Source organism: Macaca fascicularis, chromosome 16 (genome assembly GCF_037993035.2).
Source record: "Macaca fascicularis isolate 582-1 chromosome 16, T2T-MFA8v1.1".
NCBI lineage: Eukaryota > Metazoa > Chordata > Mammalia > Primates > Cercopithecidae > Macaca > Macaca fascicularis.
In genome coordinates this window covers 38229892-38246471 of record NC_088390.1, presented here as the reverse complement: position 1 = coordinate 38246471, position 16580 = coordinate 38229892, and the positions used below count along the sequence as shown (strand labels likewise).

The 16580-nt window shown below is 39.7% G+C and overlaps 1 protein-coding gene across 11 annotated transcripts in view; it reads right to left on the bottom strand.

Moving 5' to 3' along the window:
• The window catches only part of SUZ12 (SUZ12 polycomb repressive complex 2 subunit), a 69004-nt gene that overhangs the window by 12238 nt on the left and 40186 nt on the right, over window positions 1-16580 (bottom strand). For 9 of the 11 annotated variants that reach the window (XR_012425498.1, XM_005583372.5, XM_005583373.5 and 6 more), the window contains 4 exons: window positions 15446-15677; window positions 14546-14639; window positions 7623-7728; window positions 2466-2643 (listed from right to left, as the gene is read on the bottom strand). Coding sequence is in view for 9 of the 11 variants with exons in the window: in XM_005583372.5 (XP_005583429.1) it covers window positions 2466-2643; window positions 7623-7728; window positions 14546-14639; window positions 15446-15677 (610 nt within the window). In the remaining 2 variants the exon portion in view is untranslated. The remainder of the gene's footprint in view (window positions 1-2465; window positions 2644-7622; window positions 7729-14545; window positions 14640-15445; window positions 15678-16580) is intronic. The other 2 variants (XR_012425499.1, XM_045375177.3) reach the window with 1 other exon arrangement.

The following is a 16580-nucleotide window of genomic DNA, read 5'->3' as shown; positions in this document are numbered from 1 at the left end:
TGACAGCAAAATCCCATCTCTACCAAAAAAATACAAAAATTAACATGGTGTGGTGGCACGAGCCTGTAGTCCTATCTGTATGGAGGGCTAAGGTGGGAGGATCTCTTGAGCCTGGGAGGCAGTTGCTGAGATGGCACCACTGCACTCCAGCCAGGGTGAGAGAGAGAGACCCTGTCTCAAAAAAAAAAAGTAAAATAAAAATGATAGAACACTGCAACTTGGGCCTTAAACTCAGCAGAAAGTTAACTCTATTTGAAAATGTTTTTTCCTCTTAAAAACTGGCTGGGCACAATGGCTCATGCCTGTAATCCCAGCACTTTGGGAGGCCGAGATGGGTGGATCACCTGAGGTCAGTAGTTTGAGACCAGTCTGGCCTACATGATGAAACCCTGTCTCTACTAAAAATACAAAAATTAGCTGGGCATGGTGGTGTGTGCCTGTAATCTCAGCTACTCGGGAGGCTGAGGCAGGAGAATTCCTGAAACCGGGAGGCTAAGGTTGTGCTGAGCCAAGATCATGCCACTGCACTGCAGCCTGGGCGCGGTGGCTCATGCCTGTAATTCCCAGCACTTAGGGAGGAGGCCTAGGTGAGCGGATCACAAGGTCAGGAGATCAACACCATCCTGGCTAACACGGTGAAACCCCATCTCTACTAAAAATACAAAAAAATAGGCCGGGTATGGTGGCTCATGCCCGGCCTAATTTTTTGGGAGGCCGAGGCAGGCAGATCATGAGCTTAGGAGATCAAGACTCTCCTGGCTAAAACGGTGAAATCCCGTCTCTATTAAAAATACAAAAAAAAAAAAAATTTTTTAGCCAGGCATGGTGGCCAGCGCCTATAGTCCAGCTACTCTGGAGGCTGAGGCAGGAGACTGCATGATCCCGGGAGGTGGAGCTTGCAGTGAGCTAAGATTGCACCACTGCACTCCAGCCTGGGCAAGAAAGCGAGACTCCAATTTAAAAAAACAAAACAAAACAAAACAAAAAAAACAAAAACGAACAGAAAAACTTATATGTGAGCTATAAAAAACATAGTTACTGGGCTGGGCTCGATGGCTCATGCCTGTAATCGCAGCACTTTTGGAGGCAAAGGCGGGCGGATCGCAAGGTCAGGAGATAGAGATCATCCTGGCTAACGAGGTGAAACCCCGTCTCTACTAAAAATACAAAAAAAAAAACAAAAAAAATCAAAAAAGTAGCTGGGCGTGGTGACAAGCGCCTGTAATCCCAGCTACTCAGGAGGTTGAGGCAGGAGAATGGCATGAACCAGGGAGGCAGAGCTTGCAGTAAGCCGAGATTGTGCCACTGCACTCCAGTCTGGGCCACAGAACTAGACTCCATCTCAAAACAAAACAAAACAAAACAAAACTTAGTTCCAAAGCTCTTTATAGTTGTGATTCCAAAATCTTAAAAGCTAATCTGAAAACCAATCGTTTTCTTGTAAGTTTCTGGTAAATTTGTTTAGTGGAAAAACTTGCCCTAAGTTAATTAACATGAGGATTCCACTTCAAGATGTTATATATGACATCTATACCATGTACCATATCACGCTTCTATAAATTTCTTTTTTTTCAATTCAAATTTCTAGGTACACTTGGCACAAAGGTTCTGGATGAAGAATTTTTACTACTACTTCAACACAAAACTTTACACTTAAGATAGGAGAACCCTAATTTACCATGATTCGTAACCTACCTAATAAGTCAAATAGTATTTCCAAACAATTAATCACATAGAGGCCAGGAGAGGTGGCTCTCGCCTGTAATCCCAGCACTTTGAGAGGCTGAGGCGGGCAGATCATGAGGTCAGGAGATGAAGGCCATCCTGGCTAACATGGTGAAACCTCATCTCTACTTCTTTAATTTACTGACTTACTATTATTTTTTTTGAGACGGAGTATTGCTCTGTCGCCCAGACTGGAGTGCAGTGGCACAATCTCAGCTCACTGCAAACTCTGCCTCCTGGGTTCACGCCATTCTCATGCCTCAGCTTCTTGAGTACTGGGACTACGGGTGGCCACCACCACGCCTGGCTAATTTTTTTTTTGTATTTTTAGTAGGGACGGGGTTTCATCGTGTTAGCCAGGATGGTCTCAATCTCCTGACCTTGTGATCCACCCGCCTTGGTCTCCCAAAGTGCTGGGATTACAGGTGTGAGCCACTGCGCCCAGCCAACCCTGTCTCTACTAAAACTACAAAAAATTAGCCAGGTGTGGTGGCATGTGCCTGTAGTCACAGCTACTCGGGAGGCTGAGGCAGGAGAATCGTTTGAACCCACAAGGCAGAGGTGGCAGTGAGCCAAAATCGCGCCACTGCACTACTGCCTGGGTAACAGAGCAAGACTCTGTCTCAAAAAAAAAAAAAAGAAGAAGAAGAAGAATCACATGAAGCAAAACACAAGTGAATTAATCTAAAGCATGAGACCTAACCCTGCAAACCATTATTTTGATTGTAATGTTTTCTTACCAATAGTTTGAGTAGGTTTAACTGAACCAGGTTTGTTTTCCTGATGGAGACTCTCTGAATTTCTAGTGGCAAGAGGTTTGGCAATAGGAGCTGTAGATTTATCATTGGTCTCTCCTGTCCAACGAAGAGTGAACTGCAATGTAGGTCCCTGAGAAAATGTTTCAAATGGAGGCAGCCTCTAAAAAATAAAAAAACATGCAAAGACTGGAGACTCAGATAATGAATTCAAATAAATTGTAGAAATAAAAAAAAATCATTGTAAGTCAATGTGGATTTGCCTTAATAGATTTGTCTTGAAAATCCAAATGCTGACTGAGATGGCTAGTCAAACAAAGTAAACGTATGGAGCAGACACTGCAGAACTTGAACTGGAAAGCACGGGCTACCTAAAAGAGGCGACCACTGATCAGCAACGGGTGAATTGTTGCCATGTGAAAACACTGGTCCAGCACAGCCAGATTTTCAGATTTTTCCAAAGAAGTCAGAAATCGAAATTTTCATGGGAAAACTTCTCATTTATGTTGTTGCTAACCAGTTCAAAATGTCTTTTTTTTTTTTTTTTGAGATGGAGTTTCACTCTTGTTGCCCAGGCTGGTGTGCAATTGGCATGGTCTCAGCTCATTGCAACCTCCGCCTCCCAGGTTCAAGGGATTCTCCTGTCTCAGCCTCCCAAGTAGCTGGGATTACAGGCGCCCGCCATCACACCCGGCTAATTTTTTGTGTGTGTGTTTTTAGTAGAGACAGGGTTTCACCATCTTGGTCAGGCTGGTTTTGAACTCCTGACCTCAGGTGATTCGCCCGCCTCGGCCTCCCAAAGTGCTGGGGTTACAGGCGTGAGCCACCGCGCCCGGCCTTGAAGTCTTGAAAACAAAATTGTGGTACCCAAAGCCCATCAGCATGTAACCTTTGCTCTTAGGTGACCAATTTACTTTTTTTTCTTGTAAATCGAACAGCTTTTCAATTAGCAATTTTCTTTAACTTCTCTCAGTTTCACTGACAAAGACTGCCAGTGCTTCTCTTCTTTGATTTTAGGACACTAAGCTATTGAAAATAGCTAACTTTTAGCCATCTGATCGAATCACTCACCCATCCTCAAGAATTTACCTATTAAGCTGATGATCCCAAATTGGTTCTCCATTCTTATCCTTATACTTGAACTCTAAACTCGTACCTCCAACTGCTGTTTGGACATTGCCAATTGATCTCAATGTCACCTTGAACTAAACCATGTTTAGAAGTGTATCCATTATCTTTTCTTCTAAAACACACTTTCCTTCTCACGTTATTTTTGTTCCTGTCATTATCATCTTACCAGTGACCCTAAGCTAAAAATTTTGGAATTATATTTGACTCCTATTCTTTCATTTCTCAGGTAATTATCATGTCCTTTTCGAAATGTCTATTATTTCTTCCTCGTCCTTCAAGGATCACACACACACAAGAACCTTTGTATAGATCAGTATTGCCTTACTACCAGAGTATCTCAATTGTTCTCCTTGCTTCTGATTTTTACTTTCCTATTCAAATATAGGAGAGATCAAATAATTTTCTCAAAGACTGCTTTTGACCGGGCGCGGTGGCTCAAGCCTGTAATCCCAGCACTTTGGGAGGCCGAGACGGGCGGATCACGAGGTCAGGAGATCGAGACCATCCTGGCTAACACGGTGAAACCCCATCTCTACTAAAAAATACAAAAAACTAGCCGGGCGAAGTGGCGGGCGCCTGTGGTCCCAGCTACTCGGGAGGCTGAGGCAGGAGAATGGCGTAAACCTGGGAGGCGGAGCTTGCAGTGAGCTGAGATCCGGCCACTGCACTCCAGCCTGGGCGACAGAGCCAGACTCAGTCTCAAAAAAAAAAAAAAAAAAAAAAAAAAAAGACTGCTTTCATGATATTCTCTTTTATAAAACCTTCAAAGAGCTTCAATTTGTTTTACTGCCACAGAGGCCTAAACTCCTTCTATATCGTTATTACAAAGTAATCTTCTTAAAACTATTTAGACTAGAGGGCTGGGCGCAATGTCACGCCTGTAATCCCAGCACTTTGGGAGGCCGAGGCAGGCAACCACGAGATCAGGAGTTTCGAGACCATCCTGGACAACATGGTGAAACCCCATCTCTACTAAAATACAAAAAATTAGCTGGGCATGGTGGCGGGTGCCTGTAATCCCAGCTACTCGAGAGACTGAGGCAGGAGAATTGCTTGAACTCAAGAGGCGGAGGTTGCCGTGAGCCAAAATCACGCTACTGCGCTCCAGCCTGGCGACAGAGCAAGACTCAGTCTCCATAAAAAAAAAAAAAAAGCCAGACGCGGTGGCTCACACCTGTAGGGAGGCCAAGGCGGATGGATAACAAGGTCAGGAGTTCGAGACCAGCCTGGCCAATATGGTGAAACCGCATCTCTACTAAAAACAAAAAAATTCAGCCAGGCATGGTGGTGCGCGCCTGTAATCCCAGCTACTCAGGAGGCTGACGCTGAAGAATTACTTGAACCCGGGAGGCGGAGGTTGCAGTGAGCCGAGATCATGCCACTGCACTCCAGCCTGGGTGACAGAGTAAAACTCCGTCTCAAAAAAAAAAAAAACCAAAAAAACCCAAAACCACCACCACCACCACCACCAACAAAACTACCACCAACAAAAACCCTTCATATATATAATCCTTATAGTCTCATGAATAAAAACATACTTTAAAACAAGAAATTTAAAATGAAAAAGATCATAAAGATAAATCTACGCAGAAAACCCAAACACTATAGATAAAAATTATTTGAAATCTCATCACCTGGAGTTAACCACTATTATAAATTTTAGAAAGAAGGGGGAAAAAAAATATATATATATATACACACACACACACTTATGTAAAAATTTAATATGGAAATCTTGTCGAACTATCATCCTTTTTAATGGCTTTTTAGATTGAATGTGTTTCTGTTTCATTATTTTAAAAATGCTGAGAAAACCTGTTACCCGTATCTTTTGTTAACAAGTTACTACCTTGTGACAAAAATATAAAATTTTAAATTGTTAAAGACTATATATACAATTGTAACTTTATATATATTGCCATTCTGCCCTATAGTAAGACTGTATCAACCTTTTTTTTTTTTTCTGAGACAGAGTCTTGCTCTGTCTCCCAGGATAAAGTGAAGTGGCATAATCTCAGCTCACTGAAACCTCTGCCTCCTGGGTTCAAGTAATACACCTCCTAAGCCTCCCAAGTTGCTGGGACTATAAGCATCTGCCACCACGCCCAGCTAATTTTTGTGTTTTTGGTAGAGATGGGGTTTCACCATGTTGGCCAGGATGGTGTCAAACTCGTAACCTCAGGGGATCCATCTGCCTAGGCCTCCCAAAGTGCTGGGATTACAGCCATGAGCCACTGAGCCCGGCCCCAACTTACTCTTACATCAATATATTATTTGAGAGTATTTGTGTCCTCACATCCCTAAAACACTAGAAACTGTCAAACTTTTTAATCTGTGTCAAACTGTCAAAAGTAGTATCTCTGCATTTGCATGCCTTTGAACACTAATAATGTTGAGTATTGCTTTAAAAGTTTGCTGGCCATCTATATATATTTTCTAAGAACTGCGTGATAGTCCTTGACACATATTTCTTATTACACTGCGTATCTTTTTCTTGTTTTATAATTCACAATATTATGTATTCATAATATTAGCATTTTGTGTTACAAATATTTCCCCCATTCCATAATTTGTTTGTAACTTTAGATTTTCTGCAATATAAAAATGACTAATTTTAACCAGGCAATTTTTACTTTATGCTTTCTTACTTTTAAATCATCCTTAGAAGGGTCTTCCTCACTGCAATATATTAACATTCACCTATTTTTTTCTATGCTTATTAATGTTCATTTTTACATGTTTATGAGCCTTCCAGAATGTATTAGGTCTAAGATTATTTCCAGATGACTGGAGAAGAGTTGTCACAATTAATGAACAGTTTCTCTTTCTCACAGAGCTATACCACTGCCTTTATCATAAACTACATTTCAAATATACATCAAACTATTTCAGGACTATGCCTGAATGACATGCTTGTCTATTCCTATGCTTATACCATAGGGTTTAAGTTCTCTTAACTTTACGGTATATTTTACTGTATATTGTATATCATACTAAAACTGGTAAGTAAAAATTCTCAAAATATTTTTCTAAAATTTCCCTTAGTATTACTAAACACTTAGCCTTCTAGATTAACTTGGAACTAATTTTATGGCTTAAAAAAATTCTTATGAGATTTTGCATTGGGTGGTACACTGACTTAACATATTTAGAAATAAAGGACATCATTATAGTTTTGAATCTACCTATTTAAGAAATGTATGGATTCCTCTTTATCGCTTAAAAGAGTTATTTTAAGTATGCTTAATCTAAATTCTGCAGACTTCTTAACAAATGTATTACTAGTCATCCCTTATTACCTGCCATTACAATAAATGGAATTTAAAATAACCATTAACATTTATTGAGCACTTATTGTATGCCAGGCACTGTACTAAATATTTTATTATTTCATCTAATCAATCAATTCTATGTCTCGTTTTATAGGTGAAAAAACTGAGACATGGATAAATAACTTGCCAAACGCCACATAGCTAGGAGCAGAGATTTGAAGCAGGCAGTCTGGCTCTAAAGAATGATGCCTTCCGTGTGGCTGGGCGCAGTGGCTCACACCTGTAATCCCAGTGCTTTGGGAGGCTGAGGCGGGCGGATCACAAGGTCAGGAGTTCGAGACCAGCCTGGCCAAGATGGTCAAACTCCGTCTCTACTAAAAACACAAAAACTTAGCCAGGCGTGGTGGCACGCGCCTGTAATCACAGCTACTTGGGAGGCTGAGACAGGGAAATCGCTTGAACCTGGGAGGCAGAGGTTGCAGTGAGCCGAGACCATGCCACTGCACTCCAGCCTGGGCAACAGAGCAAGACTCTGCCTCCAAAAAAAAAAAAAAAAAAAAAGGATGATGCCTTCCATTAAATGCTCTGACTAGATCATTTGATCATTTACTTGTGTTTTTTAAAGAATAAAAAACAAAGGACTTTACTTCCAACATGAATTAGCATTTGGGGAGGAAAACATCAATCAAAAATGGGAGTTCATAACTATAACGTGCTCAACCTTCTAAGTAGTCCATACCTTCCCATCAAGAATAGTCTCCCATGTTGCTCTTTTCTTGCTTATTGGACATTCTTCCATTTCCTGCATGGCTACTTCATATTCCCCATCTAAAAGCTGTAAGCGCCTGTTAGACAAACACATATACTTTAAAGTAACCTGTGTTATTACTGTAAGTACACAAATTCTACATCTTTAGATTTATACTAAAAGCATTTATTAAATTTATAAACTAGCTTACATACCCGACAAGATTTTAAAATACAGCTACACTCCAGTCCTGATGAAAGCAATTTTAATGATGTACACTAAAAACTGTATTAATAGGGATTCATTACTGTAGCTACTCAGATATAACTCTAAACACATAAAGTATAATATGCTTAAGGTCTCAAAACCTGGTACGTTGTCAACATTAAATATAAAGCATATGTACAGGCTTTATTTATTTATTTATTTATTTATTTGAGATGGAGTCTTGGTCTGTTGCCCAGGCTGGAGTGCAGTGGTGCAATCTCCGCTCACCGCAGTCTCTGCTGCCCAGTTCGAGCAATTCTCCTGCCTCAGATTCCCGAGTAGCTGGGATTACAGGCGCATGCCAACATGACCGGCTAATTTTTGTATTTTTAGTAGAGACGGGGTTTCACCATCTTGGCCAGGCTGGTCTTAAACTCCTGCCCTCGTGATACACCCACCTCGGCCTCCCAAAGTGCTGGGATTACAGGTGTGAACCACCACGCCCGGCCCAAGCTTTATATTTTTAAAAATAGGAGAACAGTGTTACAATGCTTGTCTTAGGGAAACACTAAGAATTCTATTACTTTTAACTACTGTAATTGTTTGAACTAGAATCCTTTACTTTTATACTTGACCAGTAAACTGATCATTACGACAAATCTAGTAACTATAGAATTCTGGGGGCACCTGGCACATATAGGTGCTCAATAAATATTTCATGGAACACTAATTGAATCAAATAATTCAAATATATTCACACAATATAGTTTTAAGATGTGTGTACATACATGTCTATGTATAATTTATTTTTTCCATACTTTAAACACTAGTAACCACTACTACTCTAAACACTATTCTTCAACCATGCTCAGTAATTAACTGTATATATCAAGAATGTGGCTTCTCTTCATCACTCTCTGAGAAATTCTATTAGGTAAAAACAGCTGACATTTATTGAGTGTTCACTATGTGCCAGGCACTATTATAAAGATTTTACATGGTTCATTTAATCTTCCCAACAATACTATGAACTACGTACTATTATTCCATTGCCAGAAGAGAAAACTGAGGCAAGAAAAGGTTAAATAACTTGCCTTAATGAAACCATAAATAGCCAGAGCTAGCAAATGAATCCAGGTGTCTGTCTCTAAAGTCTCTTAAAACCAAATAATTGAGACTTAAGAATTTTTGTCTTTTCTCTATGCTGTACAACTTAAATTTCAGTCAACTTCAATAGTACATATCAGCAAAGCCATTCAACTATTTTAAAAACTAATTTATTCAAATAGGCAATAAATTCATATATCTCTAAATCAAAACAGAGCTTCCTTATGCTTTTACATAGATACATACTATTTCATTTTATGGGTGTACATTTGATAGTTACAATCCAATGCACTCTATCTGTAATGTACGTGGAGACCTTTTCCCCAGTCTCATTAAGTGCAAAGTTTTTTGGTCTCTGTCAATCTGGTAAGTGAAAACATGCATCTCAGTGTACTTTTAATTCAGATATTTTATCGTTTAAATTGTTTAAGAACCACATATATCTATTTTGGTAAACTTATTGTTTCCTTTGCCCATTCCTCTATTGGGCAGTGGTCTTTTAAAACGGGTTGAAAATAATTTCTCCCCATCTTGTCATTTCCATTTTGACTTTGGTTATGGTGGCTTTTTTGTTTTCTGAAGAAGTTTTTGATTTTTATTTTGTTCAACCTTGTATTCTTTTCCTATATGGTTTTTGAATTTTCGTTATTATTTCAAGGAATGAACTGGATTTTTTTTCTGATTTTTTTTTTTTTTAAAGACAGTCTCGCTCTGTCACCCAGGCTAGAGTGCAGTGGCACAATCATAGCTCACTAAAGCCTCAGACTCCTGGGCTCAAGCGATTCTCCCACCTTGGTCTTCCAAAGTACTAAGATTACAAGTGTGAGCCACCGTACTCAGCCCTCTGTGAGATTTTAAAAACAATTTTTACATATCTAACACGCAGATTTTGGCTTAAAAACACTATTCTTCTATAAAGAATCATGCATGACTCCTTGAAGAAATCACAATTTCAGAGCAGAGGTAAGAAAAGGAGAAGGTAGGCCGGGTGCGGTGGCTCATGCCTGTAATCCCGACAGTTTGGGAGGCTGAGGTGGGGGGATCACCTGAGGTAAGGAGTTCCAGACCAGCATGACCAACATGGAGAAACCTCGTCTCTACTAGAAATACAAAATTAGCCAGGCATGGTGGTGCATGCCTGTAATTCCAGCTACTCAGGAGGCTGAGGCCGGAGAATCGCTTAAACCTGGGAGGCAGAGGTAGTGGTGAGCTGAGATCGTGCCTTTGTACTCCAGCCTGGGCAACAAGAGCGAAACTCTGTCTCAAAAAAAAAAAAAAAGGAGAAGGAATTCTGGTATATCTTACTATTCTAGAAAATCAGGAAAAACTAGCAGCAACAAAACAGGACACAGAAGCCTACTTAGAAGGGTTCCTCCTAACCAAATATGAGAAAATTTGAGCATTAAAGTAACAGTCAACAAATTAAAACTAGTTGAATAAAAATAGAATTTGTTACTCCATACTGATTTTAAAATATCAAAGCTGGGAAAAGGAATGCTCTTTTTTAAAAATTTATATATAACTTTTCTTTTTTTTTTTTCTTTTTAGGGACAGGGTCTTGCTATGTTCAGCCCAAGCTGGTCTCAAACTCCTGGGCTCAAATAATCTTCCCGTGTTGGACTTATAAAGTGTTAGGGTTACAGGCATCAGCCACTATGCTCGCCTGTTTTTATATATATATATATTTTAGGGTTGGTCAAGTGAAGCAGTGGGAGCAGAGAAGGAACGCTCTTCTTTATATAAAAATGCAAACTAATAAATGTGGAAGAAATGTTAGAAAATTGCCATCTCCCAACTGCCAAAGGAACAATTTATTCAAGCAAAAATAATCGATGCTAAAACTACTGGGTGAAAGGCTATGGGAAGAAAATGGATATTTACTCAGCTTCATGTATTAGTGTAAGAATTATATGTTAATTTATATAAAAGGGGAAAAAAGTACTGTTACAATGGAGAAATACTGTGAACAGCATCTTAACTGAGTGATCAAACCTAATATTACCTTTGGTCTGTGACGTAGTACATAAAGAACACATCACTCATTAGAATCCCTGCCAAAAATGTTTAACCTGAGGCTAATCATGAGGAAATCATCACAGAAGTTCAAATTGAGATACATTCTGCAAAACTACAGCCCTATACTGGGGGAAAAATGTCACAAAAGGTAGTGGGAAAGTGTAGGGGACTATTCCAAATTGAAGGAGACTGAAGAACTATGACAACTAGCTATAGAATCGGGGTGGGGACAGGACAAATTATAAAGGACTTTATTGAGGTCAACTGGGGAGATAGTATTGTATTTGTATTTTAATTTTCCTCAGAAGTATATGGTGGTTATACCAGAAAATGTCTTTGTTCTTAGGAGATACATGCAACAGAGTTTATAAATAAGAATTAAAGGCCGGGCGCGGTGGCTCACGCCTGTAATCCCAGCACTTTGGGAGGCCGAGGCGGGCGGATCACAAGGTCAGGAGATCGAGACCACGGTGAAACCCCGTCTCTACTAAAAATACAAAAAATTAGCGGGGCGCGGTGGCGGGCGCCTGTAGTCCCAGCTACTCAGGAGGCTGAGGCAGGAGAATGGCGTAAACCCAGGAGGCGGAGCTTGCAGTGAGCCGAGATCGCGCCACTGCACTCCAGCCTGGGCGACAGAGGGAGACTCCGTCTCAAAAAACAAAAAAAACAAAAAAAACAAAAAAAAACAAAAAAAAACAAAAAAAAGAAATAAAGCAAAACCTGCAAACTGTTCAGCACAAAAACAAAATATATACTTTCAAATAAATCAAATGTGGTAAAATGTTAACAATCTAGATGAAGCGTAGGTGGATATTAAATGACTGGAGTATTTTTTCAACTTTCCTATAGGTTTGAATTTTTTTTTTTTTTTTTGAGGTGGAGTCTCGCTGTCGCCAGGCTGGAGTGCAGTGGCGTGATCTCAACTCACTGCAACCTCCACCTCCTGGATTCAAGCGATTCTCCTGCCTCAGCCTCCTGAGTAGGTGGGACTACAGGAGCGCACCACCACGCCTAGCTAATCTTTGTGTTTTTAGTAGAGATGGGGCTTCACCATGTTGGCCAGGATGGTCTCGAACTTTTGACCTCGTGATCCGCCCGCCTCAGCTCCCAAAGTGCTGGGATTACAGGCGTGAGCCACCACGTCCGGGTAAATATTTTCAAAATAAGCTGCTGGGTGGTAATTCTCCCAGTTTCTTCTTGGCACTTTAAAATAAAAGCATTATCTTTTTCTTACAAGAAATGTGTTAATGTATGTGTCAGGTACAGTGAATAAAAAAGAAAACAGAACATACCCCATGGTGCCTAAAATAGAACAATTAACAGCACTAATGAAGTCCAATGTGCCTCATTCTAACTGTTTCCCCCCATAGACATGACCCCTATTTTCTAGTACATTTATGGTTTTATTGTTTTCCATTCAAATCTTCGATCCACAATAAAATTTCTGACATTAAAAAGATACTGGGCTGGGCGCAGAGGCTCACGCTTATAATCCCAGCACTTTGGGAGGCTAAGACGGGTGGATCACGAAGTCAGGAGATCGAGACCATCCTGGCTAACACACAGTGAAGCCCCATCTCTACTAAAAATATGAAAAAATTAGCCGGGCGTGGTGGTGGGTGCCTGTAGTCCCAGCTACTTGGGAGGCTGAGGCGGGAGAATGGCATGAACCCGGGAGGCAGAGCTTGCAGTGAGCCAAAATCACGCCACTGCACTCCAGCCTGGGCGACAGAGCAAGACTCCGTCTCAAAAAAAAAAAAGACACTGGCCGGGCACGGTGGCTCACGCCTGTAATCCCAGCACTTTGAGATGCTGAGGCAGGTGGATGATCTGAGGTCAGGAGCTTGAGACCAGCCTGGCCAACATGGTGAAACCCCATCTCTACTGAAAATACAAAAATTAGCCAGGTGTGGTGGCGGGTGCCTGTAATCCCAGCTATTCGGGAGGCTGAGGCAGGTGAATCACTTGAACCGAGGAGACAGAGGTTGCAGTGAGCCAAGATCACACCACTGAACTCCAGCCTGGGTGACAGAGCAAGCGTCCGTCTCAAAATAAATAAATAATAAACAACAGGAGGAATGGCCTAGTTACTTTTCCTGGTTCTTTGTCCTATACCTGACAATAAACTGTTAACTACCAGCAAGCAGCCTGGTACAAGAAATGATGGCATAGGTTTCTTCCTCCAATCCTGAAAAACAAATGCTGGATTTGCTTCCTAGACATTCTTTCACCGGTGATATTTTCACTAAAATATTTCGTTTCCAAACAGAAACTGCATAAATTATTATAAGCCTGTTTCTTGCCATCCTGTACCAAATGCACAGAGGTACACAATGATTATACATGATTTTCTTTCTTTCTTTTTTCTTGAGACAGTCTTGCTGTGTCACCCAGGCTGGAGTGCAGTGGTGCGATCGATCTTGGCTCACTGTAATCTCTGCCTTGTGGGTTCAAGTGATTCTCCTGCTTCAGCCTCTGGAGTAGCTGGGATTACAGACACACACCACTGTGCCCGGCTAATTTTTTATTTTTAGTAGAGACAGGGTTTCACCATCTTGGCCAGGCTGGTCTCGAACTCCTGACCGTGTGACCCACCCACCTCGGCCTCCCAAAGTGCTGGGATATCAGGCGTGAGCCACCGCACCTGGCCTTCTTTCTTTTTTTAAAAAAAATGGGGTCTCGCCTAGGCGTGGTGGCTCACGCCTGTAATCCCAGCACTTTGGGAGGCCAAGGTAGACGGATCACGATGTCAGGAGACTGACACCATTCTAACACGGTGAAACCCCGTCTCTACTGAAAATGCAAAAAATCATCTGGGCGTGGTGGCACGGACCTGTAGTCCCAGCTACTTGGGAGGCTGAGGCAGGAGAATTGCCTAAACCCAGGGGGCAGAGGGGTTGCAATGGGCAAGAAAAAAAAAGATGGGATCTCACTTTGTCACTCAGGCTGGAGTACAGTGGCATGATCATAGCTCATTGCTGCCTTCAACTCCTGGGCTCAAACAATCCTCCCATCTTAGTCTCCTATGTAGATGGACCTACAGGTGCATACCACCATGACCAGCTCCTCTTCCTTAATTTTTAATAAACACATAACCCCAAGATTTATGCAGGGCCCAGTCCATTTAAGACTCTTCTCAAATACTACCTCCTCCCAGAGGATATCTCTATAAATAGTAACCATTTATTCTCTATTTTTCTTCACAACATTCATCACTAAGTGACATTAGTTGATTTTTTGGGTGGTGGTCTGTTTCCTCAACTAAAAGTTAAGCTCCATAATGAAGACAGGGATGTTGTTGCCTTCTCAACATCTGGAACAGTGTCTGGCAAAGAGCAGACACTCAGAAAATATTTGCCAAATAAGTAAGCTTAACTGAGCTACCTATCCAAATAGTTCCTTAACGGTGTTTATTGTTTTCTATGAAATAGACAAAAATTCAGTGTTTGCAAATTTGTTTTTTCATCCATAAGAATAAAAAGAAATGAAAGCAATGAAATAATCACTATAAATAATTATATTCTGCGTCAGAATGAAAGTATTTCCAGAACATTGTGGGAGCCTCACTTGTTCATCAACATTACCTGTTTTTATCAAATACTGTCATTTGTGCAACAAATGTCTTTTCCCCATCCTCACGATTTCGTTTTCTTCTGGCTGGAAGCTCTTCATTGACATCTAAATTTAACAAACATTTCTCATAAATCAAATATTAGAACAAAAATGTGTTATTTATGAGATATCGTGCCTTAAATAAAACATGCTACATTTATCCCAAATGAGGTACAAATTACACTAAAGTTGCAATAATACACAGACTATATGTTTTCCAATTTTGCATTTTTACTATATGTTCTTTTTAACACAACATTAACCTCACATCTTTGCAAATGCTAATGTTTCTATTGAGAATTATCTTTGCTAGGCAAATTCCTTCTCACTCATGGTAACTCTCCAAAAACTTCAAACAATACTTCAAGAGTCAAAGACTATTTTTTCCAAGGTGGTTCTCTGCTGAACTTCACATATACCTGTATTATGCCACTATCATTTTGCTACAATGATTTATTTCATGTCTATTTCCCTACACTAGGTTGTGAGACTCTGGAGGATAGGACTGAATGTTTTAATCATCTTCAATTAAATTAGATCATCCCCAGCACCTATGTGTTTGTTGAATGAATACCTCAAAGATGAATTCACAATTGTTGGAAGAATAGAGTGATGGGTAGGGGGATAAATATGCAACAAGTATAAAAAAAAGTTCATTGTTAAATCTAAGAGGTAAGTAGATAGGTGTTCACTATAAAACACTTCTCATTGTCCTTTAAGTTTGAAAATTTACACAACAAAATATTGAGGTGGAAGTGAATTCACTGCTTGCTTTAAGACTCAGCACCATGACTATCATGAAGAAACACTGGTACAATCATTTTCAGTGACCATCTTAACCTCCAGTGATAAAATCTAGTAAAAAAAATTACCAATATTTTCATTGGTTTCTCCATTAATCATTCCATTAAACTCTCTTCTTCCTGGACGAGTCACTCTAAATAGCAACGAGTAAGACTTCACCATATGGCTGTTACTAGGTTCAAATTCATTACTGGAAACTGCAAGGGACGGGAAATTTCCAGGTTTTGTTTGATTGAGGTCAGGATTCAAAGGCACCTGCTTTTTACCTGTGGGAACTTGCCTTATTGGACAACTTACATCCTGCAAAGGTAAAGATTATTAAATTATATTTATTTGTATATAAGCAGTAAGATTGATAATAAAACTTCTAATCATAGCTATAGGAAACAATGGGAGATAGACCATGATCACCAAATGGAATGTTAAAATTCTAACCATAGTTCTGAAAATTGTGAAGCAAAAATAAAAATTTGAAATACTTATATTCCAAAATATTAAAGCAATTGACGTTTTCTCCAACATAATAAAATTATAATGACACAGTATATCTAATATTTAGCTAACAATGATCTTACACAGTTGTATATTAGAAATATAGAATTAAAAGCATGCTACATATCTCTGGTAAGGCTTTTTAACAACAAAAAAACCATGTCAAAATGTTAAACTCATGTACGTTTATCAAATCTCTTAAATATTCTATTTTAACATGACAATGACTAATAGGACCATTAGAAATAAAAAACTGACTAATAATCCCATGGTCAACAGCTACATTATTAAACAGTAAATCCATATAGTTAAAATATGTTGTTTAACAGAAAGGATCATCATCCTTAAAGAAAGAAAAACAAAACTGGTTTTATTTACCAATGATCGTATTCTGAGTAATATCCTGTTATTGTATGATTAGTTACACTGAAAATGCATACTAGAAAACTGGAAGGATCAGAAAACCTTTATGACAGTATCTTACAGCAGCTACTTCTTTTAAAACAGACTACATACAGTCTAAAAAATTTTCTATTTTATAAGACTATAAAGTGAAAACTTTGAAATCTCACCCACCCCCAGGTCTTACACTCCGGAGATAACTAATACTAGCAGTTGGCTGTGTACATTCTTCCAGGAAAATGTTTACCCCGATACTTTTTTTGAACATAAGAATGACTGTATTTATATTCGTATCTTATTCTAAGTAAT